Source organism: Nomascus leucogenys, chromosome 8 (genome assembly GCF_006542625.1).
Source record: "Nomascus leucogenys isolate Asia chromosome 8, Asia_NLE_v1, whole genome shotgun sequence".
NCBI classification, from domain to species: Eukaryota; Metazoa; Chordata; class Mammalia; order Primates; family Hylobatidae; genus Nomascus; species Nomascus leucogenys.
In genome coordinates, this window is record NC_044388.1 from 17,309,744 (window position 1) to 17,335,331 (window position 25,588).

A 25,588-nucleotide genomic window follows, 5' to 3' on the forward strand; every position below is an offset into this window, starting at 1 on the left:
ATTAAGTTGTGCACAAATATGTCATGTTTAGGCATTGTTATTCTCTGCAGAATGGTAACACTCAGTGGCCAGGTTAACTTCAGACTTCTCTGGACCAAAGATATTTACTATATAAATCCACTCAGCCCTGGAGACGGGGAGAAAAAGCGGGGGATGTACTTTGACACCACTATCTCCAAAGACCTGATGAAAGATGAGTCTATTTTGGAGAAACTGCAAACGTGTTCAAAAAGATTTATTTTATCAAACGATAAATTGCTAATCCTATTAGCTCGTCACATACATAAAACTCAACTTACTGTTAAATCAGATTAAAAAATACAGATGGATATAAAGTGGTGTTGGTACTGCCTAAGGAAGACTTAGAGCTTATCTTGAAAAGAATGCAAAATGTATTAGCAACAGAATCCTCTGGCTAATAAAATAAGTTTATTTATATATACATGGCAGCTGAAATCTGTGGATAAGGAAAAATAAGTCATACATCCACATATGTATATATAACATATGTATCTTTGATTACATATATTATATATAAATTTTACAAACAGATTTTCCTCTATGTATACTCACACACATTGGTATATTAAATGTAACAGTTAACAGAAATATTATGGTAAGGTTAAAAAGGTAAGACAACAACACGCTAGAAAATTAAACTTAGAGAAACATTTAGTTGCTTCTTTGTGGGTTGAAGAGTCTTTGAAGAGAGACAACAACCGAACTCATGTGAAGTAGGTTCATACAACATCGAGAACACACTTTCGAAGGCCATCTTTTTCTTTTTTTTAAGGAAAATGCAGAAAGAAAAAAGTCATGATAGACTACAGCAACAACACAAACATATGACCCAACATTCAAGTTCAATTCCCAGTCCGACTAGAAGAGCATCTATATTCAAAATATACTATCAAACTATTTTTCTTTTAGACAAAGGAAGTGTCAAAGCAGTAATCATCTCTCTCAGCCCCAATCAGGAAAAAATAGAGAAGCAGCCACCTCTGGAAGCCCCTTGGGCGTCTCTGAGGGTCTGACCCTGTTGGCCCTGCTGGACACAGCACGGGGAGGCAGCCAGCCGGCCGGGAACAAGGGGAGCAGTGGAAGCTGAGAGCTGGATGGCAAGTCCACTGGCTGGTGCTGCGAGCAGGTTTGCAGTGCCAAGTAGGAGTATAATGATGTCTTCTCCCAAATGATTTGCTTGGGCAATCTCTTTTTTCTCTTTTAAAGATTGCAGGAGGAAGGTTTCAAAAATTATCGCTCTACTACCTCAAAGCTTCTTAGATAAACGTGTTCCTCAGGGGCACGATACCATGGCCTTTTGAGAAAACAAAGCTGAACCCCAATAAACATTTGATCCTTGAAGAAGGGCAAGCATTTTAAAGCTCCAGGGTGGGATCTGCATCTAAACCCTCTCCAAGAGAAAGGCACGGGTGTTTAATGCAGATGTGGGTGTTGGAGGGGATACAGGAATGGGCATAAAGGGAGCATTTTCCCACCAGGGAAAGGCAGTCCTGTTGTTAGCAGTGGAAGTAATGTTAGGGGGACACGGCCTTGGGATGACTTGATGTCCTCCATGGATTCCTGAGGGCTCCATGCTCCTGCCTGCCGTCCACAGCTTGGATGGAATTAAACATGACATCCAATGGTGCCGTCATAAGGCTCCAGGGTACTCATCCTCGGAGGTGATGAGATGTTCCCTTTATCTGCTCTGTGCATGAGTCTGCCGTCTTCCCCCGAGGCGGCCCAGTTCCCTTTACAGGTGTGCATATGAGAAGGGAGGAAATGGGGTCACACCAAATCAAGAGGAACCAGAGCTTCAAGAATCACTCAAAGAATCGTGCGCTTGACCACTGTAACATTCAGCTTCTATAGGAGGTCAGTCTCTTACCTCACCTGAACAGGGTTCCTGGGATCCCCAGGTGCTCAAGAATAATTATTAAGAGAAGCAATCAATGCAACTGCTTTGCTTAGAAATACCTTTATTTTATAAAGCCACAGATCATTCTGTAAAGTTTTTTTTTTAAACCACACTTGTAAAAAAGATGTTGACAATTCATAGGAAAAAAAGCTGAAAATGTTTCTCATTAAGTCAGGGTTACACAAAGGTTATATTTATAATATATATATTTGTATATTTATAATTTAGAGACGAAAAATACGGAATGGCAAAGTGATGCCTGCTGTAGTTAGATCTCAGATACTTGATCGTTTCCCACAAACAGCGTTTCTTGACAGAAGGGGTTAACAAGGACCATCCCAGTGTCTCTATAGTCGCCATTGGCTGGGGAGCGGGGCTCTGAGAGCTGGTCCTGGGAAGAGAGAGGGAGGAGATGGAGTGAGCTGGAGAAGGCTTAAGAGGTGGCCATTTTTAAAGAAATGTACACATGGGAACATTTATTTCAGCACTGATGGCTTGGTGCACATTTTCATCATCCCCACTGCTAATGCTGAGGTGCACAGCCCTCTATGCCATTCTTTTAATTAATGTGTGTGTGTGTGTGTGTGTATTTTAATTTTTGTGCTGTTCTTTCAGATTTTTATAGCAGCTTTCAAAAAATGTTTCCTGCTTCTGGAATCACCCCAATCCCAGGCTGCCAGAGATGGTGCTGCTTTCCTTGTCAAAGTCTGAGAGGGGCTTGCCATGCATGACACACACACAGTGCATGGCTCACTGCACTAGTGGCAAAACTCGGTCCACTTGGACTCCAGACTACTTCCTGCCTCTTTCTCGCAGACATCTGGGAAACTTCTCTGCTCTTCCTTCCTGAATACACCTAGACTCACTCGCCTGTTTCCTGCTACCCACCTGTCAGGATCTAACAGACCTGTCAAGAGGCTTCAAGGGCCAATTCCTTCCCCCTCTGAGTCCTTCCAGAGCCTGGTCAGAATTATTGCCCCATTTCTCATAGCACTAGTGATGCTGAGCTGAATGGATCTGCATCTCTGTGTGACTGCATAATAAGTGACAGATGAAAATTTCAGTCTGTATGTTCAGTTGCAGGAGGAGAAAAGCCTAGAAATAGGCCATCCACTGCCCAGAAGGTAATCTGTATGGCTTTGGCAGGGTTTTGGTTTCACTTACCAAGGACAAGCAAACATTTATGGGCTACTAAATGGCTCTACTTGGATTCGGGCCCTGGTGCTAATTTAGAGAGAAAAAAAAAGCAAGTCATAGCTTCTTCCAATTAAAACAGCTAATGTCTCGGAACCTTCAAGCCATTTCAGGGCAAAGACTCAACTATAGGCCTAGGTATACTGGCTCATGCCAGATTTGCTTAGCCACAATTCTCTGAAGTTTATTTTTAAACAAAACATAAGTAACAGATACTTTCTGAGGAGTACTTACTGCTGTATGAATCATAAGGTAAGGAAGAAATGCCATTGTTGATAAAATGTCTTTTCAGAAGACAAGAATTTCCTTCAGTGTCTGGAATTAGTTCAACACCTATCTAAGGGTGGATATGGGGCCAGCCATCTAAGGAAAATAGTAGAGCACATCAAAGAGGAGACAAAAATCCTTTTCCTCCACCATGCTTTTGGGTTTAACGGTGGAGGCTGAGCTTGGCTTGTCATTTTATAGCTTTCACAAAGGAAGTCTTCACCAAAGGCAAAACCATGTGGGTATGTTTTGCTGCATAAAAAAGACAGAGTTATTCAGGAAACAACGAAAACAAAGGAGAAGAAAAAAGAAGGGAGGAGAGAAGGAGGGAGAAAAGAAGGAAGAAGAGAAAACAGGGAGAAGGAGGAGGAGGGGGGGTGGGGAAAAGAAAAAAGAATGGAAGTTTCCAAGCACTTTTTGGGCACCACAATTTTGTCTGTACAGCCCTGGATCTGTGTTTTGCTGCTTGCATCAACACAGCAGTGGGTGCAGGGCAGCTGAGGAACTTGCTTAGGCAAACCATTTGGCAGTCTCGAAAGTTAGCAGCTAAAGGGCAGGTGGTGAGTACATGTCCCAAGGATGTGGAACATGGTGGAATATGAACTGGGACCTTATGATTGCTCTGGAGATGGTCGGCAGTGTGTGTGTACTTGGCTGGCTTCATCCCAGCCCTAGGCTGCCTGCATTTGCCCTCAAATAGTGTGAGCCCAGAGAATTGGAACAAATTGTAATATTACTCTAAATAAAGCAGAATAAGAGGAACTGCTTGCTGGGAGGGAAACAGCAAAATCCAATCCACTCTGAAGCCAAGCTGAGCTTTGTGCTGCAGGTCCTATGGCACCCTCCTGGTCTGGAGATCATGACTGGCTGGGGCAGCCCTTTCTACCAGAGCCTCTGGCTTGTGTTGGATGGCAGCCCTCGTGCTCTGTGCCAAATGACTAACTGGGATGTTCTAAAAGCAAGGGCCTTTTCTATAGTGCGTTCACGAGTATTGTCCTTTGGCTTTGGTTTTCCTTTACCAATTTGCAAAGAGAATATGAGAAATTTAACGTTCAGGGGTTCACAGACCATATCTAAAGTAGGACCAGCCCCTTTGTCAAGTTACGTATTTTTTTTCCACTTACTATAACAGATCTCAGGAACACCTTTTCCATGCAAAATGTGTACAGGCCACACTAAAGGTCAATGCTGCAATGAAGCTGGCCCCTCGTTTGTCCTCTGGTTAAAAATTTTTCTTGGGCATTTACTGTGTGTTAGGCTCTGACTGGGTGATGGGTAAATTGTGGTGAACAACATTTATAGTTCATTCACTTGATAAACATTTATTAAGAGCCTACCATGTGCCAGGCACTGCTCTAGGTGCTGGGAATAGAGCAGTGAACACAACAAACAATGCTCCTGCCTCAGGCAGCAGGACAGCCAGACCATAAACCAATCAACAGAGAGAGAATGATGCAGTGTCAAGTGGTGAGAAGTGCTCTGAAGACAAAGTAAGGAAGAGGAAACAGAATGAGGTTGGAGATTTAATTAATACAGAGTGGTCAGGGAAGGAGGGCCTCCCAGAGGAGGTGGCCTTTGAACAGAGATCTGAAGGAGTTGAGGGTTCAAGGTATCCGGGAGAAAAGCATTTCAGATAGGGTGCAAGAGCAAAGCTCTAAGGTGCGGGCAAGCTTCCTGTGCAGGAGGAAGAGCAAAGAGGCCACTGAAGCTGGTGTGTGATCAATGGGAAGCGTGGTGGGGGCTCAGGTGGTGGGCAGGGGCCAACTTGTGAAGGGCATGAGAACAGGAGTCTGGATTTTATTCAAAATGTGGAGAAGAGCCACTTGAAAGTGGAAGCCGTGGCGGACACGGTATCCTGCCTTGGAAAGATCATCTGGCTCTTGTGCGGAGGGCAGACTGCAGAAGGCAAGATGGTAGTGGGGAGTCCTAATTTAGAGGCCATTGCAGCACTCATGGTGTGAGGGAGGAGACTGGCTTGGATCAGGGGCAGAGGTGCAGGCAATGAGAGGTGCTGGTCCTTAGGGAGAACCAATGAAATTTTCTGACAGACTAGAAGTGGGGTGTGCAGGAAGGAAAGGCAGCTGGCAGTACCATCTACGTAATGAGCTGCAGGTGAGGTTTGGGTTTTGGGGTTGGGAGGGGGAAATCAAGGGTTCAATCTTGGGTGTGTTGAGTTTGAGGTGCCTATTAGACATGTGCAGCAGGTAGCTGGGTAGGTGAGTCTGGGGCCAGGGGAGACATTAAGGTTACAGGTAGAAATTTGGACTCTCTAGTGCAGAGATGGTATTTAAGTCATGGGACTAAGTAGAAAGAGAAGAGAAGTGACTGGGGGCAGTGGCTCATGCCTATAATCCCAGCACTTTGGGAGGCTGAGGCGGGCGGGTCACTTGAGGTGAGGAGTTCGAGACCAGCCTGGCCAACGTAGTGAAACCCTGTCTCTACTAAAAATACAAAAATTAGCCGGGCATGGTCGCGTGTGCCTGTAGTCCCAGCTACCTGGGAGGCTGAGGCAGGAGAATCACTTGAACCTGGGAGGTGGAGGCTGCAGTGAGCTGAGATCACACCACTGCACTCCAGCCTGGGCAATGGAGTTGAGACTTCATCTCAAAAAACAAAAACAAAACAACAACAACAAAAAGAGAAGTGGTGGCAGGATCAAGATGGGGTGCTCCAGTGAATAGAGGTTGGGGAACGGACAGGGAAGCAGTCATGGGAGCTGGGGGAGAGCCTGAGAAGGCGGGGCTTCTGCCATGTGATGGTGCCAGTGCTGCACAGATGGAGTACGATGAGTGCTTCGAATTGGCTACTGGGTTTAGCGATGTGGAAGCAACTGGTTACTCAAGTGGGGGAGAGGGGTACTAAACTAATATCAGACCAGTAGCATATCACAGCTCTAAAAAGGGTCACAATGAAAAAGCACAGGGAGCTAAGACCACCTGACAGGAGAGCTGAACCCAGCCTGGCAGGTTAAGGAAGGCCTCGCTGAGGAAGTGACATTTAGACTGGGCCCTGCAGGATGGGTTGGAATCACAAGGTGAGTAAGTGAAGGGGGTACTGGGGAGAGCCTGAAGATGTGGCAGGAGAGGCGACAGCCCATGCACACATCTGGAGTGGTGCTGTGAAGGAACAAAAAGAAATCCAGTGTGGCTGGAGCTTAGCAAAAGATGGGGAGAGGGGTGTGATGTGAGGCTGGAAAGTTGGGCTGGGTCTAGGTCTACCTTGCAGGTCCTATACAAGACTTTGAACTTTAACTGGAGAGAAATGAGAAGGTTTTAAGCATGTGAGCGATGTGACCACATTATGTTTACAAAAGCTCACCCTGGCTGCTCTGCGGCATGGACCCACACGGGAAGGAGGGGTGGGGTTGTACCTCCACAAGAACTCTTCTCAGCTCTCACTGCCTTACTCAGACGTCTGTTATCTTTCTCCTGGGCCATCTCAATTGCATCCTAGTTGAGCTACCTATTTTTAGTCTGTCTTTCTGTGTCATTCCATCCATTTACTCATCCATCAAGCCATTATTTTCTTTCCTTATCCATTCGCTGATCACATATAGGGTGCTTTCACCAGGCCATCAGCATAATCCTTCTAAAACTGGGTCACCCAAAGATCAAAACTTTCAGTGACTCTCTGCTGCCCCAAACTAGGGTCCCAATGCCATAATACCCCATTAAGGCTGTGTCTAATTGGGCCTTTATCCTTCTTTCCTGTTCCACTCTGGCCTCTACTCCACCCTCCATGTGAGGATGGAAACAGCATGGATTCTGTGGTTAAAGTCCTGGGTTCAAAGCTCGGCTCTCTCACTGACCAGCCAAGTGTCTTGGGCAAATACCCTGACACAGTGTATTCTTCTTTCCCTTCAGATCCAGCATGTATCCTCACCTTTCCTCAGGCTACTTCCTCTGCTGGAATGCCTGTTGAAATCCATTAATCCTTCCTAGCATCTGCACTGGAAAGGCTTTCCTCCTTGGGTTTCCACAGCTCTTTGTCTAGAACTCGTCTTGTGTTTCCCCTAATTGGCTTTGTTTTGGGGTGATGCTGGGGTTTGTCCCCCAGCCACATCTCAGAACCTGAGCCCCTTAGGAGCAAGCTCTCATCTTCATAGTGCCCCGGGAGTGCTCGGCACAAAACAGGTCCTCGCTGAGTATTTGTTCACTTGTTCCCAGAAACCAAAAGTCCCAGGAACAGTGCTTCCAAAATTTACTGTGCAGAAAGCACCTGGCGATTCTTGCTAAAACACAGATCCTGGCTCAGTAGGACCAGAGTAGGGCCTACAACCTCTTGGGTGTTACTGATACTGCTGGTCCATGGGGCCATACGTTAAGGAGCAAGGCACTCAGAAATGAGCAGATGTCCCATGGCTCTCTCCGGGCCTGGTTTCCCTGCAGTGGGGCCAGCACTTTCAAGCTCATTACCTCAGAGGTTTCAAGGGACTGGATCTCCCTGGGCAGCTCCACAGCATGCCTGTTGAAGTAGTCCATGGTGATGGAGTTGTTCCAGTAGCTCAGGTTGCTCTCCGGGTTGGCGGTCTTCTTCTTCCTCTTCATGCAGCACACCGTCAGCAAGACAGCTGTGGAGACAGTGCAAGTCAGAGAAGAGAGGGAGGCAGCAAGGATGGTGCCTGGGTTGCACCACCGAACTGATGAGGAGAGTTCCCAGCTGGAGTAAGTGTATGGTGGGAAAAGGGGCAGGGCATGGTGAACTGTACAAAGTGAGCCTTAATTCCACAGAAGACCTTTACAGCAGAAGTTCACAGAGCAAAATCAGGGGGCAGAAGTCTTGAATGCTGATAAAATAGCTTTTCTGCTACTATCATCATCATTATCATAAAAAAATCCTTTGCTAATAGTTATACAGGACTTATGTCCCAGGCATGGTTCCAAGCACATTAGAAATATTAATTCATTTAATCCTCCATTTAGCCCCATAAAGTCAGTACTGTTAGGATCCCCATTTTACAGATAGGAAAACTGAAGCTCAGAGGGGTAAAGTGATAGGCCCAGAAGCAAACACAGACATCTGGACTCCAAAGTCTATGTTTTTTTTTTTTTTTTTTTTTTTTTTTTTTTGATGGAGTCTAGCTCCATTGCCCAGTCTGGAGTGCAGTGGCGCAATCTTGGCTCACTGCAACCTCTGCCTCCTGGGATCAAGCGATTCTCCTGCCTCAGCCTCCCAAGAAGCTGGGATATTACAGGTGCCTGCCACCATGTCTGGCTAATTTTTGTATTTTTAGTAGAGATAGGGTTTTGCCATGTTGGTTAGGCTGGTCTCGAACTCCTTACCTCAGGTAATCCGCCTGCCTCAGCCTCCCAAAGTGCTGGGATTGATTACAGGTGTGAGCCACCGCACCTGGCCAGTCTATGCTCTTAACCAGCTGATTCCTGCCTTAGACTGACACAAAAGCTCACCTGCACAAATGGCCTGAGGTGGGCTCCACATAACTTGACTGAGCACAGTGTGACATGTGACCCTGTCTGTTCATCCCTGAGACTCCCAGGGCCCAGGAGGAAGAATTATGTCTGGATATTGTTGATTAACCATGTGTGAATTGAGCGGCTTGTGTGCAGGGAAGGCTTCTGAGGTCAGAGAGGTGGGGTGGCCTGTCCAGATTCACACAGCAGAAGGGTAACACAAGAACAAGGGTGACAGAGGCCTCTTGGGGAGAAGCCATGAAGTGAGGACTGAGTATATCCTGCCCCAGGTTCATCATCACCAGAGCCTCTGGGGATGAGGGGAGCTGAAGCCAAGAGCCACATCTGACATCCTGGTGGTGCCAACCATCTCTGTGCTGGGGAGTCGGGGGCCCAGGCTGGGTTGTCCAGAGAGGCCAGCACCAGGGGTTGGCAGAGGGCCAGCTCTGTCCGCAGCAGCCTGAGGGTCTGGCCAGCATCAGGGGTGGGTTCATGCCAGGGTGTGGGGCAGTTGCACAAGCTGGCACCTGTACAGGCCGAGACCTCAGAGCCCAGAGTCCAGGGCCCTGTGGGCTGCCTGGGGAATTCTGTAGCTTTCTTTCCAGCTGCCAGCCTTGCTGGCCTCTCAACCTGGAAAGGTCTCTGTACAAGGTTAGGAGATAGGGTAAGTTTCTACTTTATCTGATCTGCTTTGATCAAAACTGCTAATTTGCTTTTCAGTCTTCCAGATCCTTTTTAAAAAACCTTTAAAACAGAGGGAATTTCTGAATGTTTGGGCTAACAGGGAATTTAGAGATTAGCTGGTACAGAACTTGTCAAATGTTGTAGATCTCTTTCCTCTTTCCCTCCTTTCCTTCCAAAGAACCCTTTCTTCAGATGGTTGAAGAGGAAAGGGGCAAGGAGGGGGCTGTGGTGCTCAGCCTGAAACTTGCTAATTTAGGCCACCTCCTTATTCTACAGAGGAGAAACTGTGGCCTAAAGTGCTGGATGACTTGCCACAGGTCACAGGTATGTGAGTGGCAGAGCTGGAACAAGACCCCGGGTCCCCTCTCCCCTTCTCTGGTGTGTCTGTTCTTCACTGTCACTACCTTTCACTCTGCTCCTGTGGCTGGCATGGTGAAACACCTGGAGGAGTTCTAGCTGGTGTGACAGAAGCCATAAAGAGGGAACCATCTGGGAAGTGGGAAAAGTGCTGTTTCCTCAGCTCCAGCTCAGTTTTGGTAGAGTTAGAGCTAGAGGGAGGGGAGCAATTGGGACAAACAGAACAACTCTTCAGTTATCAGCCTGTAGGGGCACATCCCATCATGCCCCACAAAACACTGCCTTAGGCACAGAACACAGGCTGGCAGGGGAAAAGTGTATCTGTGAGTCAGATTTTTATAGTTTGCACGCCTCTCTAAGGTAGATATTTGTGCCTCTGATCTATTGAGCAGTTACAAGCAAACAGAATCAAAGTGACAGATGCCATCTTAGGCCTAGTCAATGTGGCAAAAGGGACATCGAATTTAGAATTAGAATCTAGGTGACAATCTATTACTTGCATGACTTGACTAAGTTACTTAACCTCTCTCAGCCTCAGCTTCCTTGGGGAGATTAAATGCAGTCATACATCTGCCAGCGCTTCAAATTGTCCCTGGTGCACAGTAGGTGCTGAACCAAATCAGCCCCTTCCCCCAGCCTACATTCTTATTCTAGAAGGTGGGGCATGGAAACCTAGAGAGGTGAACTTGCTCAAGCCCATGCTGCTAACCTGGGCTGGTAGAGGTTGCAGAATCCAAGTCCTCCACCCCCCAGTCCAGTGCTCTAACAGCCCATGTTGTTAGAATGCCAGATGCAGAGATCCTGCCCTGCGGGAAGGCCTGGGAGTCAGAACAGAAAGTTCTGCTCCATGCTGTCTTCCCCTCACATGTTCGTGCTCCTGGCCTGATTATATTTCTCTCAGAGAGTTTCCAGTGCTTCTCAAACACCATTTCATTTATGTACTGGAAGCCAGCCTGGCTACAGAAAGACCTAGGTTCAAGTTGTGACTCTGCCATGTATTCCACCTGGAAAGTCACTTAAGATGAACTTCATAGGCTTGTGATGAGAATTAAAGAGATCATGGATGCAAAATGCCAAACACAATGTCTGACACACAATGGATGCTTAATTAACGACAGTTCTCTTCTTGTTTTCCCAACATCCTCTACAAGACAGATCTAGAAAGAAAAACTGTGTTATATGACTATTGGGTGACTCAAGGCCAAAGCTCCACCTAGGGGTTAGAACATTCACTATTTCAGTGGTCTCACCTTTCATCCAAGAAAGAAAAGTACAAGTCAGACTTACAGGGTCTCTACTATATTCCCAGCACTGACCCAGGCACTTTAAAGCTTATTTAGCCCACATGATAACTGCCTGAGGAAGGCACTGTTGCTCTTCCCATTTTCAGAACAGGTAACTGAAGGTCATAGAAGCTAATAGTATTGATCTTGATCACCCAACTAATTACTGCAACTTGAATCCAGGTCTTGATGACCTTCAAGTTGATATCCACTATCCTATATTGTCCTGAACACCAGAGGGTATAGAGATGACATATGCAGAAGCATTTTGTAAACTGCGCAGCTCTATGCAAACACAAGATGTTAGCTGTTCCCTTTCCCATTTAGTTGAAAAGCTTCAACTGCTCTGTTTCTCCTGAGGCAGTAGCCATCAAGACTCTGGAGGAGGTCATGGAGTCCCAATTTTCTTGAGTTTTAAAACAGAGTTGGGAATTAAGCAAGCTCTCTTGGGTTCCCAGGAATGTCACTGGGGAGTCATCCATGGCTTGTCAGATGTGTGACAGGAAGAAGAGGGGTCACTCCATTTTCAGATGGAGCCCTGAGTACTGTATTCACATTTGTGGAAGGGCATGCTTTCAGGTGATAGGACCTGCTCTGTGATGAGAAATGGAAATGAAACCCTGCAGGTCCCCTGAGGATTCAACCTTTTAAACAACTATTGAATTGCTCTTTCCCGGGCCTGTTTGAGTAGGCATTGCAAATCTTAAAAACCATAAGATGAATAATCATCACTGTTTTATCACTGCTATTTATTGAGTACCTTCTCCATGGCAGATGCTAAGATAAGACCTAACATGCATCGTCTCTGATTTTACAAGTCTTCGAGGTTGCAGCCATGAAAATGCCCTGGTCAGCCATGATTGACCATGACAGGGGTACTAGTGCAGGCCTATTCCTGCTGGACATGGAACCCCTCTAATGGCTCAAGGACACCCATTGGCTGGCAGAAACTTTCTTAGAACAACACTGTAGTCTAAGACTCTTCCTACTGAATTCTCTTTCCTTCTCCCTCTCCTTTCATGGGGGTCAGGCCTGCACTGCAGTCTGGGGCTTCCACTGCCTACTTCGGTTCCTTCCTGAACATTTTACAGGTGTTTCCCCCAATAATTCTCTTATATACCTAATCCCATCTTGGTGCTTGCATCTCGAAGGAACTAACACAGTGGACAGGAGTCCCATTTTGCAGACAGGAAGACACAGGATCAATGATTAAGTTACTTGTGTAAGTCCTATAGCCAACAAATGTTAAGAGCTGGGGTTGTGTGCAGGTATATTTGATTCCACAAGCCAAGTCTTGGAAGTACACCAGGCTTCCTCTCTAATGATCTACGCAGACTTAACTGTGAGGACAGGGAGTGATGACACATTTCAGTTTGGCCCCTTTGTTTTGTTGATGAGAAACCTGAGACCACTGAGGGAAAGGATTCGCCCATGGGTGCCAGTGGGAGGGGTGTACCTGGGCTGTGCACAGCCATTTTCCTTCTTTGGAGGCTGAGGGAGGAGGTCACAGGGAGGCCTCAGGGTATGGAGGGAGGTCAGGCTGGGGGGCTTAGTGTCTGACCCACCAGCCTAGCAGGCGGGAATGTGCCTGCAGAAGGCCATGGCCCTCTTGGGGAGAAGCCATGAAGTGAGGACTGAGTGCTGGCTGGGATGCACAGGGAAGAGCTGTCAGAGTGTGGGTCTAACACTGGAACAGCTGGGGGACATCCCCTGGATATCCCTGCCTTGCCTTGAGGCTCTCCCATCCCTGTTTGATCCGTAAGCTCCAAGGAGATATGTTTCCCAGCCATAATGCCTTCTGATCCCAATCTCTTCTACTCTTTTCATTGGCAAGAGTCATTCTCACCCGGGTCTTCTTATATAATAATTATAAACTCATTCAGGGCCTGTGAGTGAAAAGGCACACATACACATTCAGGTCTAATATTCACTGAGCAACCATCAGCACAATGGTATGTGATCTCTTTGAATGCTGCACTCATGCTCCAGTATCTAGAAGGAGGCCAGATTGCTCTGGGCCCCAGGTGCAGAGGGTGCCCTCAAGTGTCTAGTGTCAGAGAGGGGCTACTCCACTTTGGCCAGGGTGAACTTGAGTTGGTGATGACAAAATCTGCAGCTAGTCTTTTTTTCTAATCTCACCCTCCAAATGGCCCCATCTTCTTGCAGAGAGGATGGGTGAAGACATTTTCAAAAATGGACATCACATGTGACAAACAGGCAAAGGACCCTGCCAGAGCCACAAAACTGACATGCTCTTGAAAACTCAGACTGCTGACAATGGTGAAAGCCGACCAATTCAGCGCCAGGCGTGGAGGCTTCTGGCAAGAGTGGTGGGCTCTGTGCATCCTGATGGTGGCAGCAGAGACCAGCTTGGGAGCCACCTGGCTCCTCTGCCCTAGCCCATTATGGCCTGAATCCAATCAATTTCAGTTCTCAGCACTTCTGAAAATGTGTGTGGCTTAGAGTGTCTGGCAGGGCTCAGGAGAGAAAAGCATATCTCAGCCCCGGGACACATATATCCTTCCAGGCACTGGTTGCGGCTTGCAATCTGGGAGGGCAGGTGAACTGACACCCTCCCTCCTTGCGCAGGCCTGGGATCTGCCTTACTCAACCCCCACTTCTACCAGGAGCAGAGGATCACCCCTGCCCAGCACCCCGCCCATCTGAATTCTGACTCTGGTGGCTTCAGAGAAGCAGGGCAGGGGCCAGTGCTGGTATGAGATGCCAGATGAGAGGAAACTGATGCATGAACTTTGCTACTGACTCAGAGTGCCTGAAATGTCTGGCAAACTGGCAAAGAATGAAACCCTTCTTTGAGGTCTGTAGAGTAGTTTTAAGATAAATGAAGCCACTGAGAAGGTCCAAAACAAGGGGCCATTAGACCTGGAAGAGGTCTGCTTTCCTGATAACTAGAGTGGTGTGCTGGGCTATGAAAACAGCCCAAATAGACGAGGATAGTTCCTGAGGGCACAGGGTTCTAAAGCTGGACAAATATTCTTCCACCTTAATGGCCCTCTCATTGGAGCCTTCACAGGGTTAATGATGGTCCCGTAGGAGTTGGGGCCATGACTGAGGACATGGAGCTGATGTGGAGGCAGTCAGGGCCAAGGCAAGAGCCTCCTTGTGTATAGTGGAAACGCAAGACAGACATCAAAGGGAGTGGGGTGTGCAGTTCCCAAGGGGCTACCAGTGTCCACTTTACTAAAAGTCTGTTTCTTTAGAAAGTAATATGTTCCATCTCCAGCACCTGAAGGCTCCTTTCAGGGTGCCAGAAGAATCCTCAAGGGACAGTTCCAGGCTGTGTCCTTGCTCTTGTCTTGGCTGACATTTTTATGCATGGTTTAGGCAGCCCATGGGCTTTCCAGCTTTGCAGCAAGATCTGATCTAATTTCAAGCTTATACGTAACAGAAGGGCTGGGGGAGAAGTGGGAGTCCTTTTAGAATTGCAAAATCCAGGTGGGTGTAGCCTGTGGGGTGCAGGCTATCCAGGTCAAAGAGGGAGGCCCACATCTCAGATTCCCTAATGCTCGGCACAGTGTCTGGCACACAATGGGCACAAAGGAAATCCTGCACTGAATCAAATAGATTTTGTACTACCAGATCTAGGCTGACTCACTGTGTGGTCAGGACCTTGGGTCAATCACTTCACCTGGTGACTCACTCCCTACCTGTAAGGTGTGGAGGATAGCTGGAGTCACTGTGGCACCTGTGTGTTTAGCAGTGTGTTTGCTTGTTCCTGCTTTTATTTCTCTGGCTGGTCTAAGAATGGAATGATAAAAAAAATAACGGAATGCACTTTGTAAACGAGAGCATCCTAGACACATGTAAAGATTGGAAAATTAGAAAGCTGTCTCTACTGTAGTTACTTCTCAGATATGACCAACCATTATTAAGAATTCATTGGCTAATAGTGCTACATTTTCTCATGATCACTCTGTTTTAGAAGTGGGCAACCACAATTTTAAGAATAAATGTGTAAATGTGTGTTTCCATGAGAGATAATAAAGCTCTTTTCATTAAGAATGAAATATGCAACTTGCAAACACTTTTACTTTTCTTGAATTGGGTCCTTCAGCAGAAGCAGGTTGCCCAGCCCTGACATGGAAAGTTTACTTTGCTCATCAACCTGAAGGAGACCAAAAGCTAGGAGAGGCGGCTCCTGAAAAGAATCTAGACTCCGGATATAAAAAGATCTTGCAACACAAGGCCAAGTGGAAATCATGGTTCACATTAAAGGCATAAACCTCCTGCACTAACCACCCAGGGCACGAGGAAAAGCTGGGAGACCTGGCTCAGCAACCTTCCCTGAGGGAAGCCTTCGGGGCTTTGTTCCTCTTGAGATCAGGGCAAGTCTAGCTGTGACCTGAAGCCAACACAACGAGCAGAGCTGATGCCAGTGCTGGCTGCCTGAGTGCTACTAAAGAAAGAGTCCACCATCGGCTCCCTCCTCCGTAGCCAGACACAGGTGGAATGCTGTGCTTCCTTTTGGGAGACAAAGCAGAAGCTACCCCAGAAGGGGCAGATGGGAGACAGGCCCAGGCAATGCAGCCCTACAAAGAAGACTTGAAGGGCTGGGGCTGAGCAGCTTGGATGAAGAGAAGGCTGCCTTTCGGAGCTGTTTCAAATGTTTCAGACGTTGCTAGACAAACTAGAGTTGTATGGCTTCAGATGGCACAGCTTAGGGCCATAGAGTGGGAATCACAAGAACGCAAACTTTAGGCCCCCAGGAGAGCTGGGCAACAGCCTGGAGGGTCAGAGGAGAATGGGCTGTCCAAGGAGCGGGGATACGAGGGTGGGGCAGTGTGGCCATCCCTGGAAGGGGTAAGGGAGTGGCAGATGGTAACCATTTGGGGTGGGGTGTGGCTGAGGATTCCTGCAAGGCTATCAGAGAAACTCTAAGAATCATAAGAATCAAAGCTCAAGTACATGAGGGAAGACATAATGAAATCCCTAAAGTTCTGAGAGGTTGTATCAGATTCTTTATGGAGAAAACAGAGAGAATGCCTCCTGACTCCTCATTTACAGAGTGCCAGGCAGCAGCAAGAAGAAGCTGGTGGCCTTGGGAGGGCAAAAAATAAGGACAAGGTCCACAATGCAATCAGCTCACATCACCTACGAACAAATAAAGTGGGGTGGGGGTGGAGAGTTGCTAGAATTTACGTAACTCTCAAGCCTTAATTTAGCTGCAAGAACTAGGATTTTGCCAAAGCTATAGAACTTCCCACCAGATGAAAGCTTTATCTCTTTTTCTTTCTTGGGAGAAGAGAGACAGAAGGAGAGAAGAGGGGCGAGAGGAGAGAAAACACAAGAAAGAGGATGGAAGATAAAGAGGAAGGTGAGGGGTTTGCTAGCTGGAGGCTGTAATTTGAGCATCGGGGGGGTGGACGGTACAGGGGAGGCGAGGGGGGACGAGGTAGGAGAGAAGGGAAAGTCTACAAAAAAAAAAAGCGGGGTGGGGGGGAGCATCGGAGGCTGAGGGGGAATGGGTGACGGGGGGGAGCTTGCGTAGCGAGATGGCACTGCATCGCTGGTGAAAGCGAGACTCGTCTCAAAAAAAAAAAAAAAAAAAAAAAAAAAAAAAAAAAAAAAAAAAAAAAAAAAAATTTGAAGCATCGACATTGACCTACGGTGTCTTGGTGCCAGGTCGCTAGAGGCACTGGCAGGCTACCTTGAGGCAGAGTGGTGTCATGACAAGGGCACTGGGCTGGAAGACAGCTGCTAGAAGCTCTCAGCCCAGCCCTGCCTCTCACTAATTCTGGGATCCTGGGTGAGTCATGTCACTGCTAGCTTGGCATTTTTTTCCTGCAAAATGCAGAGTTGGATTAGACTGCCTGTAAGGTCCTCCCTCAGCTCCTGGGAGTTGTGGCTTTATGATCAGCGGGCATTCAAGCCATGGCCAGGCAGAGCTGAGGACTGGGTCAGGGATAACCTATCCTGATTCCTAGTTTCATGAGATTCTGGGAATTTTTGTAGCCCACTTGGCAAGGGTGTCAAATCAGGGACAAAGGATTGCTGGGGATGAGCCAGTGAGGTGGTAGAGGGAGAGGATGGGTGGGAGAGGGCAGCACTTACAGCAGGAGGAGATGGGCACGCTGATGGCCAGGATCACCCAGGCGATATCCATCTTGCTCAGGCAGATGGTGGCTCTGTGCTGGGGTTTGTCCCCCTCGGCCACATGGGAGATGTTCCCTGCTGTCCCAGGCTTCCAGGTCCCGGCGGGGACCAGGCGGTTGAGGAAATTGCCTGTGGCTGTGGATACCACTGTGGAGAGAGGACTGGGCACCCTGTCGGTCATGGTGAGGGTGGCCACAGTCTCCTCCTTGGCTCCAGAAATAGTGCTTTCTGAGCCCCTGGAGGGATGCGTTGGAGCTTGTGGGGTTGTGGATGCTCCCTGAGGAATCCCCTGGGAAGGGGCTGAGACACTGGTATCGAAGGCAGCTGGGGTAGGCCCCGTGGCAGCCGTGAAGACCCCAGAGCTGGTAGACAGAGGTCTGTTGGTGCCAGGGGTGACAGTAAGCCAAGAGTCACTATGGCTGGGGCCATCCTGTGGGTCACCACGGTGGGGGCGCTGAGAAGGCACTGGGGCAGGTTGTGGACTGACAGGGGCACCTGAGGCTGCTGTGGCATCTGGTGTTCCTCCTTGGCTGGTGAAGGTAGAACTACCCCCCTGGGCTGCTCTGCGAAGGCCTGGCTTGTCCTCTGCAGGCCCCAGGGAGGTGGTGGGGGGTGCCCATGAGGTATTGCTGGGCACTGTGGTCGCAGCCACTGTCTGGGGCTGTGGCGAAGAGGAGTAACCCCAGAGTGGGGTCCTGGGGGTGAGGGTAGAGGGGTCCGGTTCCACAGACCCTGTGAAGTTGCCCTTGTAGATCTGAAAGATTTTCCCCAGGGGCCGCTTCTGCCCCAGAGGTGTGGAGCTTGGATTTCGTCTTCTCTGTCCTTCTTTACTCCTGGAGTGGCCACCAGGTGCAGGCGGGACAGGGCGTGATGAATTACCAGCCCCTTTTCGGGAAAAGCCTGGGGGCCTGGGGGGCCTGCGTGTGGTAGTGCGCGGGGGCGCTGTGGTGGGGCGGCTGGTGGCCCCCGGTGACTTTGTCAGCAGGATGGTGGGGGCAGCCTGCCCTCGAGGGCGGCCCTCTGGCTTGGAGGATGTGGTTGCCATGGCCGCTGGCAGAGAGCTTTCAGAATGGGGGGCAGTTACTGTCGCAGCGATGGTGGAGATGGTGTGTGTAGGAGGGTGCCCCTCTGCACCGGGTGTCGGTGTTGCCATGGGACCTGCAGCCTGTGAGGGGCGTCCATTGGGATTGGGGGCCAGCATCACCACAGAAGTATGTCTGGTAGAGCTGTGGGGTACTGTCACCATGGTTCCCGGGGGAGTGCCTGAAGGGAGGACCTGAAGAGATTTCCTGGGAGATGGTTCCTGGACGGCAAATGCCAGCGCTTCGGTGAGTGCCAAGATCAGCAGGAAACCTTGAGAGGGAGACAGAGAGAAGAGGTAAAATACTTGGGGAGCAGCATACAGCCTGGGCCTTTCTTACCTGTGGGCCTAGGACAGTGCTGGGAACTCAGGAAACGTCAGGGGCATTCCCGAGCCCACACTAGTGCCCCAACACTGAATCAGAACTCTCTGTGGAGCTGGGGCAGGTCTATTAGGTAGGTGCTGCCTGGTACCTGCTGGAAAGAGAGACCAGCACCAGGGGAAGCAGAGCAGCTACCCTGGCCAGGCCCCTCCTTTCCCACATGCCTCGGAAACGCCATCAGCCCTCCCCACAAGGGAACTTTTCGGAACAGGCTGGGGCTGGAGGTGCAGAAGGCTTGTGGCCTCCACATCTGCCTCTTCCTCTGCAGCCAGGAGTGGTCAAGGCCAGCTTGCCTATGGGGAAGCCTGTGTGAACTCTGTGTGAACCACCCCAAGCCAAATGAGGAAGTCCTGGGTGGCAGTATGTACCAACTCCTATGCCCTTTTCTGAATCTTCCATTTATAAACTACACAGAGGTACAAGCAAACAGACCTCTGTCCCTTCAGGACCATTCGCCAAACAATTATGGAGGTTCAACCCTCTCCCTGACCCTGGAGGACACAAAAACGAACAGGGCAGTCTCTGGCCCTGGATAAGCTCACACATATCCACAAACAATCCTAAAATAAGACAAAGATGTCTCAGTGCCATAGAAGAGTGACAGGCAGAAGAGGACCAGGGTCTAGAGAAGGGCAACCAGACCTGGAGCCCATAAAAGCACTTAGCACAGCCTGGAACAGAAGGTGCCTTCTACAAATGCCGGTCGGTGTCATGGTTGTTAGTAACTGCTTTTCCTATGGCATTCATGTGGCTGAACTCTGAAAAATTGTCATTGGTGATACTCAGCCTTTTTGAGTAGAAGGAGCCCTTTTGAACATTAAAAAAAAAAAAAAAAGGATTTTGTGTGATAGCCAATGTGCATACTTGCAGTTCAAGAAACTGCACAAGGACAAAAACGTATACGTTTAAAAACATTTCTAGTTATGTGTGTGGACTTTATCAATCACAATAGCATGTGCCTATTTTTAAAAACAGTACCTCATGCAAGCATGACATGTAGGAGCCGTTGACAACACATGGGTTGGGAAGAGCCTGTCTTTATGGCTGAGGTAGGGCCAACAGTCCTTTGAGGCCTGATTCTGACCTGTTAGCATCTCCTTGTCCTGTTAGCACCTCCTTGTTCACGGATCCCCTTCTTTGTCACTCTCAGGCAGTTCCGTCAGCCCCTGCTAGGCTCCCCTGACTATGGAGAGAGATCTCTGTCTGCGTCTAGTTACTCTCTCAGAGCGTCTTTCCCCCATCAGATTCCAGCAGGACAAATGGCCAAAGCAGGGACCCCAGCTGTGATTCCCAGGTGTCTGATGGAGAAGGCAGGGCCCTGGCGAGAAGCAGAGATGGGGAGGAGATCTCCAGGCATGCCTTTGACACAAAGCCCAGGATCACCATTTGGTGTGTGTTGGAGCCTTGGTGTGGACCAGTGTCTTCCTCACCCTGCACTTCTAAACCGGTGGGGAGTGGGAGGCTGCGGGGGACTTTAGATTACACTGAGGCTGTAGCACCCACCAACTCTAGGACCAAAAATTTGCCCTAAATAATCTATTTTTTTCTAAACTTTCGTTCATGATCTAGACTAGTGGTCCCCAACCTTTTTGGCACCAGGGACAAATTGTCTTCCACTTGGTTTTGTGGAAGACAATTTTTCCATGGACTGGAGTTGGTGGGGGGGGGCGGGTATGGTTTTGGGATGAAACTCTTCCACCTCAAATCAGCAGGCATTCAATTCTCATAAGGAGCACGCAACCTAGATCCACCCCTTGCATGTGCAGTTCACAATAGGGTTTGTGCTCCTATGAGAATCTAATGGTGCCATTGACCTGACAGGAGGCAGAGCTCTGGCGGTAACGCTCTGGCGGTGATGCTTTGGTGGTGATGCTGGCTCACCAGCCTCTCACCTCCTGCGGTGCAGCCTGGTTCCTAACAGGCCACGGACTGGTACTGGTCTGCAGCCCAGTGGTTGGGGACCCCTGATCTAGACCACACACCAACAGCACATTCTGTGTATTCGAGTCAATCCTAAAACCTGTTTACTGAACACCTGCCCTGGCCCAGGCTTTCATGCTTTAATCCGTATGACCACTTGGTGGGGCATGAAATTGAGGTTTGGGGGAGATTAGGCAACATGTGGAAAGTCACACAGTAGCAGAAGTATGTGAAACAAGGGTTGTCTTTAAAGTGCATGCTTATCCTGGTCAACCACTATCAATGATGCAGAAGGAAGAAGAGGACAGTATGTTGCATCCCAGAAGAATTAATGTGCTGTTATGCTCTGACCTGCTCAGGGTTATTCTGGCGCCCCTATCCTGCCCATGGCTGAACACCAGAGAGACAATCTATTCCTAGGGCTAGTGGTGGTGACCTCCATGTTTTGATGGACATTCCCTTTCAAGCGTCTGTTTAGCTCACAAGTGTTAAGCGTTGTTAAGGACTGACTTATGCACCCCCAAAATCCCTATGTTGAATCCCTAACTCCCAGTACCTCAGAATGTGACTATATTTGGAGATAGGGCCTTCAAAGAGGTAATTAAAGTAAAATGAGGCCAATAGAGTGGGCCCTAATTCGATCTGACTGGTGGCCTTCTTAAGAAGAGGAGATTAGGACACATAGACATCTCGAGCACGCGTGCACAGAGGGATGACCACGTGAGGACACGGCAGCTAGAGGGCGCCACCTGCAAGCCAAAGTTAGAGGCCTTGGGGGACTCCAACCCTACTGGCACCTTGAGTTTAGACTTCCATCCTCCTCAACTGTGAGGAAATACATTTCTGTCTGTGGTATTGTGTTATGGAAGCCCTAGCAAACTAATACACATGCCTTATGTTAGAGATCCTCTGAAAAAGGAGAGACAGAGACAGGGCTTTTGTGCAGGAAGTTTATACTGGAAAATGATCTGTGGGGTCAGCCGTGGGGGTCTGAGATGAGTGAAACAAGGAAAACCAATCTGAGGGCAGGTTATGAGCAGGTCCAGGTGGGCACCTCAAACTCACTGGGGACATCAGTGGAGCTGAGTAGGCTGCAACTCAAATTGTCTGCCTGAAGAGAACACTCACCCAGAGGCTCCCATATTCACTGATCAAGGGCTGCTCCTGTGATGCTCATCACTGCACTTCCTGACTGATGCCAGGTTTCCATTAGCTGGATCAGAGAAGCTCTGGGCCATGGGGCTGTCAGGTTCTGCCTGCACCCAGCCTGTGTTTGCTGTAACAGCTGGAGTTAAAATTAAGGGCCCGGGGAATCTCTGGGGCCAGGCACCAGATATGTCAGATACAATAAAAGACCAGAGACCAAGGACACAGCAGTCTTTTGGAAGCAACACTGGCTGACCCCAAGGACAGGCCCTCAGGTGGGAGAGGAGCCACCATGGCCTCTAGGAGAACTTTTGCGGCACTCCAGAGGCAGAGAGAGGGGTTAATACAGACTGATCTTTAAAACACTCAGGGAAAAAAATTCCCCTGACTTTCCCGTCATTGGCACGCCAGGAACTAACATCCTCCTAGCTGGGAAGCCTCTGACTGGAATCCTTGGTGTTGTAAGATACCCAGCCTAAGTAAATATGTTTGTCCTTGTTGCCGCTGCCTATTTCCCCCACTCGGCTATCAGCATTCCCTGAAGTTATTGTTCTCTCTAGAAGAACTGTAGAGTTACCTCTTAGCCCTTTCTTCTTTGGACTTTAGAGTACATCTTTGGCACAATGAACGGATACTGCCACTGTGGGTGCCAAGGGATTTTTACCTGGAGGATGATGTTTAAATGTTACAGTGAGAGGGGACCTGGCATTTCACCTAATCCCATCCCCCCATTTCACAGAGTGGGCAACAGAAGGAGGGAAGTGACTTGTCCAAGAACACACTGCTGGTTGGGGACACAGCCTGGACCACAGCCATTATTTCAAAGCAACTTTTCATTTGTATAATAAAAATCCCTACAACGTTGTGCTAGCCAAACACCACCTCCAACCTCTACTGTCACCTGCAATATGGAAATCAGACAAGCATTTACCTCTCTTCTTTGGCACAAAAGGTTAACAACTGAATGCTATGCACACTGTCACAATAAACATCTAAGGCCTTCAACCCAGGGCTTCCCTAACACATGCAAATTTTCATTCAAGGCCCTTTGTGCTGGACTACACACTCCCCCTCCCCACAATCTGGGGCTACTGCCTCTTTGCATATTATTTGCATGGATTTGCATAATGGACTCTAGAGGCTTTAATTCCAAATATGTAGCAGAGACTAAAGCTAAAACCTAGCTTCACATGCTTGAAATGTGAAACCGATTTTTAAAACGTGTCTGAATATGGACAATTGTTGTGGGGTGGAATCTACACATTGATGGGTGTCCAGACATCCCAAGAAGGTCTCCTCCTACTGAAAATTCCAATGCATACATGAGCTCAGGAACCAAGGGAAGGAAGGGTCCTCCTCTTTCTGTTTATTTGGTTGGCTGCCTGCAGTCCATATTGGGCATGACATTTGCATCTGGCAAAGGCAACAAGGGAATTGGTGAAAAGAGAAATGGCTAATATGTACTATACACTGCTCTAAGGGCTAAGCCTGTACTGACACATTTAATTCTCACAGCAACCTCATGAAGCAGGTAGTATTATTAGCTCCCTGTTGCAACTGAGGAAAAGAAGCACAGAGAGGCACAGGAACTTGCCCATGGTCACATAGCTGGAGAATGGCAAGCTGCAATTTGTTCCCAGGCAGCTTGGCTGTAGAGTCTACACTCTCGACTACTTTCATTTATTGTTCTGCTCTACCCATCTCCCCAGGGGGCTCTGCCATTCAAAAGCAATGATTCACATCTTTGGAGAACTGATTCTCTATTGTTGGTCTCTTGACTTTTCTTCTGTCTTGTTTTTTTTCTATCTCTATTCCAGGGCTCTGTATGACACATTTGGTGTTCTTTTAACAGCCCAGTAAATTAACTTCATTTTGTAAGTAACCGGGGGAGCTTGTAGTAGTACAATAAAAGGACTGGAAGCCCCTGATTTAATTTTCTCCTCTTCCCCAATCCTAACATCTCATACACTCCATCGTTTGGTAGAATAAAAATTATGTATATAAAAACCACAAAATTATATATGTGTGTGTGTGTATATATATATATAAAACAAAAATTATATACACACACATATATATATGCACATTTTCTCTTAAAATTGCTTATATACACACAAGGCATATTTGTTACACAGAAAATTCATAAAAATAGAATTTTATCTTTTTTTCATAATTTTAAGTTTCTTCTTTCTAAGTAGATCTTCCTTCCCCATTAAACTAGGTTTTCTACTGCAAGATATTTTGTGCATTGCTGTTTTAAACCCTTTTAACAGAGAATCATAGCAGTCTGAGAAGTCTTCTGAACCATCCTGGACACTTGGTGTGATTTTAAATTGTGTCTACAAGTTCTCTGACATTCTTCCCACCAAGAGGTAGAGTCTATTTCCCCTCCTCTTGAACCTAGATAGGCCTTTGTGACTGCCTTGATGAATACAATGAGGCAGAAGTGACACCCTACATCCCTTCTGAGGCCACTGCCAAAAAGCTCATGCAGCTCTTACAGTTTTCTCTTGGGGGCTTTGGCCCCCTGTAAGAACTTCAGTTCCCTTGAGGTGGCCACATAAAGAGACCTTGAGAGAGTAACAGGAATGCCTGGGGATCCCCAGCTGTCCCAGCCCCAGCCAGGCACCGGACATCAAAGTGAAGAGCCTGCAAGATGACCTTGGCCACTGCCGGACTGCAATCACCCAAGAGATCCCAAATGAGAGCTGCCTAGCTGAGCCCGGTCAACCCTAAGATTTTTGAACAAAATAAATGATTGTTACTGCTTTAAGCCACTGTTTTGGTTTCTATTATCAATAGGTAACTAGAACACTTGGGAATTTAGCTTCTGCAATTGATGTTTCAACAACAAAAGAAAAAAGCATCTAAGCACACTAAGTCTCACCATCAGGGAGTTTGTTTTCTGCATGAGCAACAGCATATAACCTTGCCAGGAAATGGGCTTTTCTAATTTCAAAATTATTGTTCTTTAATTGGAAGGGATGTTGGGACTCTGGTATCAGTTCCTCCACTTTACAGATGAGAAAGCTGAGGACCAACAAATGAAATGATTTACCCTGGCCACATAGCTACACACAGGGTTAGGGACAGGGAGGGACTCAGGCCAACTCATTGCCTGCCAATCCCATTAATGTGCCAAATTCACACTCTATCTATCTATCTATCTATCTATCTATCTATCTATCTATCTATCAATCATCTTAAATTTATTTATTTATTTTTTTGAGACAAGGTCTCACTCTGTCTCCCAGGCTAGAGTGCCGTGGCGTGATCACAGCTCACTGCAGCCTTGACTTCCTGGGCTCAAGTGATCCTCCCACCTCAGCCTCCCGAGTAGCTGGGACTACAGGCACACGCCACTATGCCCAGCTAATTTTTGAAATGGGGTCTTGCCATGTTGCTGGTCTCCAACTCCTGGGCTCAAGCAATCTGCCTGCCTTGGCCTCTCAGAATTTTGGGATTACAGGCATGAGCCACTGTGCCTGGCCAGTGTTCTTTTTATACTCACTGTGGTTCCAGTGTTCTAGTATGGTCCATCTCTGAACTCCAATGATTCCTTTTATTAAAGATCAAATATAAACTTCTAATTCCCTGGAGCATGGTTTCCTTTAGCCAAAAATAAATATGTATCACTGACTTCAGGGTGAGCCGGGTGACTGACCTTAAGAGGCAATCCATGCCTGTGACTTCACTTCTTTATGAAACCAAGGAGTTTTGAGTGCAAACCTTTTCTGCTTCCCTCACTACAGGTTGCCACATTTAAAATGTTCCCTCCTATAAAATCCTGCTGGGAACATGCCTCAGATAAAAGGCTGAAGGACAGAAAGT

The 25,588-nt window shown here is 47.9% G+C and overlaps 1 protein-coding gene across 4 annotated transcripts in view; it reads right to left on the reverse strand.

Moving 5' to 3' along the window:
* Positions 1 to 407: 407 nt before the first annotated feature.
* TMEM108 (transmembrane protein 108) overlaps positions 408 to 25,588 on the reverse strand; it is a 370,555-nt gene continuing 345,374 nt past the window's right edge. For 3 of the 4 annotated variants that reach the window (XM_030816817.1, XM_030816816.1, XM_030816818.1), the window contains 3 exons: positions 17,187 to 18,581; positions 7,795 to 7,949; positions 408 to 2,309 (listed from right to left, as the gene is read on the reverse strand). In XM_030816817.1, coding sequence (XP_030672677.1) covers positions 2,187 to 2,309; positions 7,795 to 7,949; positions 17,187 to 18,581 — 1,673 coding nt within the window. In that variant the 3' untranslated portion in view covers positions 408 to 2,186. Of the gene's footprint in view, positions 2,310 to 7,794; positions 7,950 to 8,448; positions 11,707 to 17,186; positions 18,582 to 25,588 lie in introns of those variants that run through there. The other variant, XM_012508338.2, reaches the window with a different exon arrangement.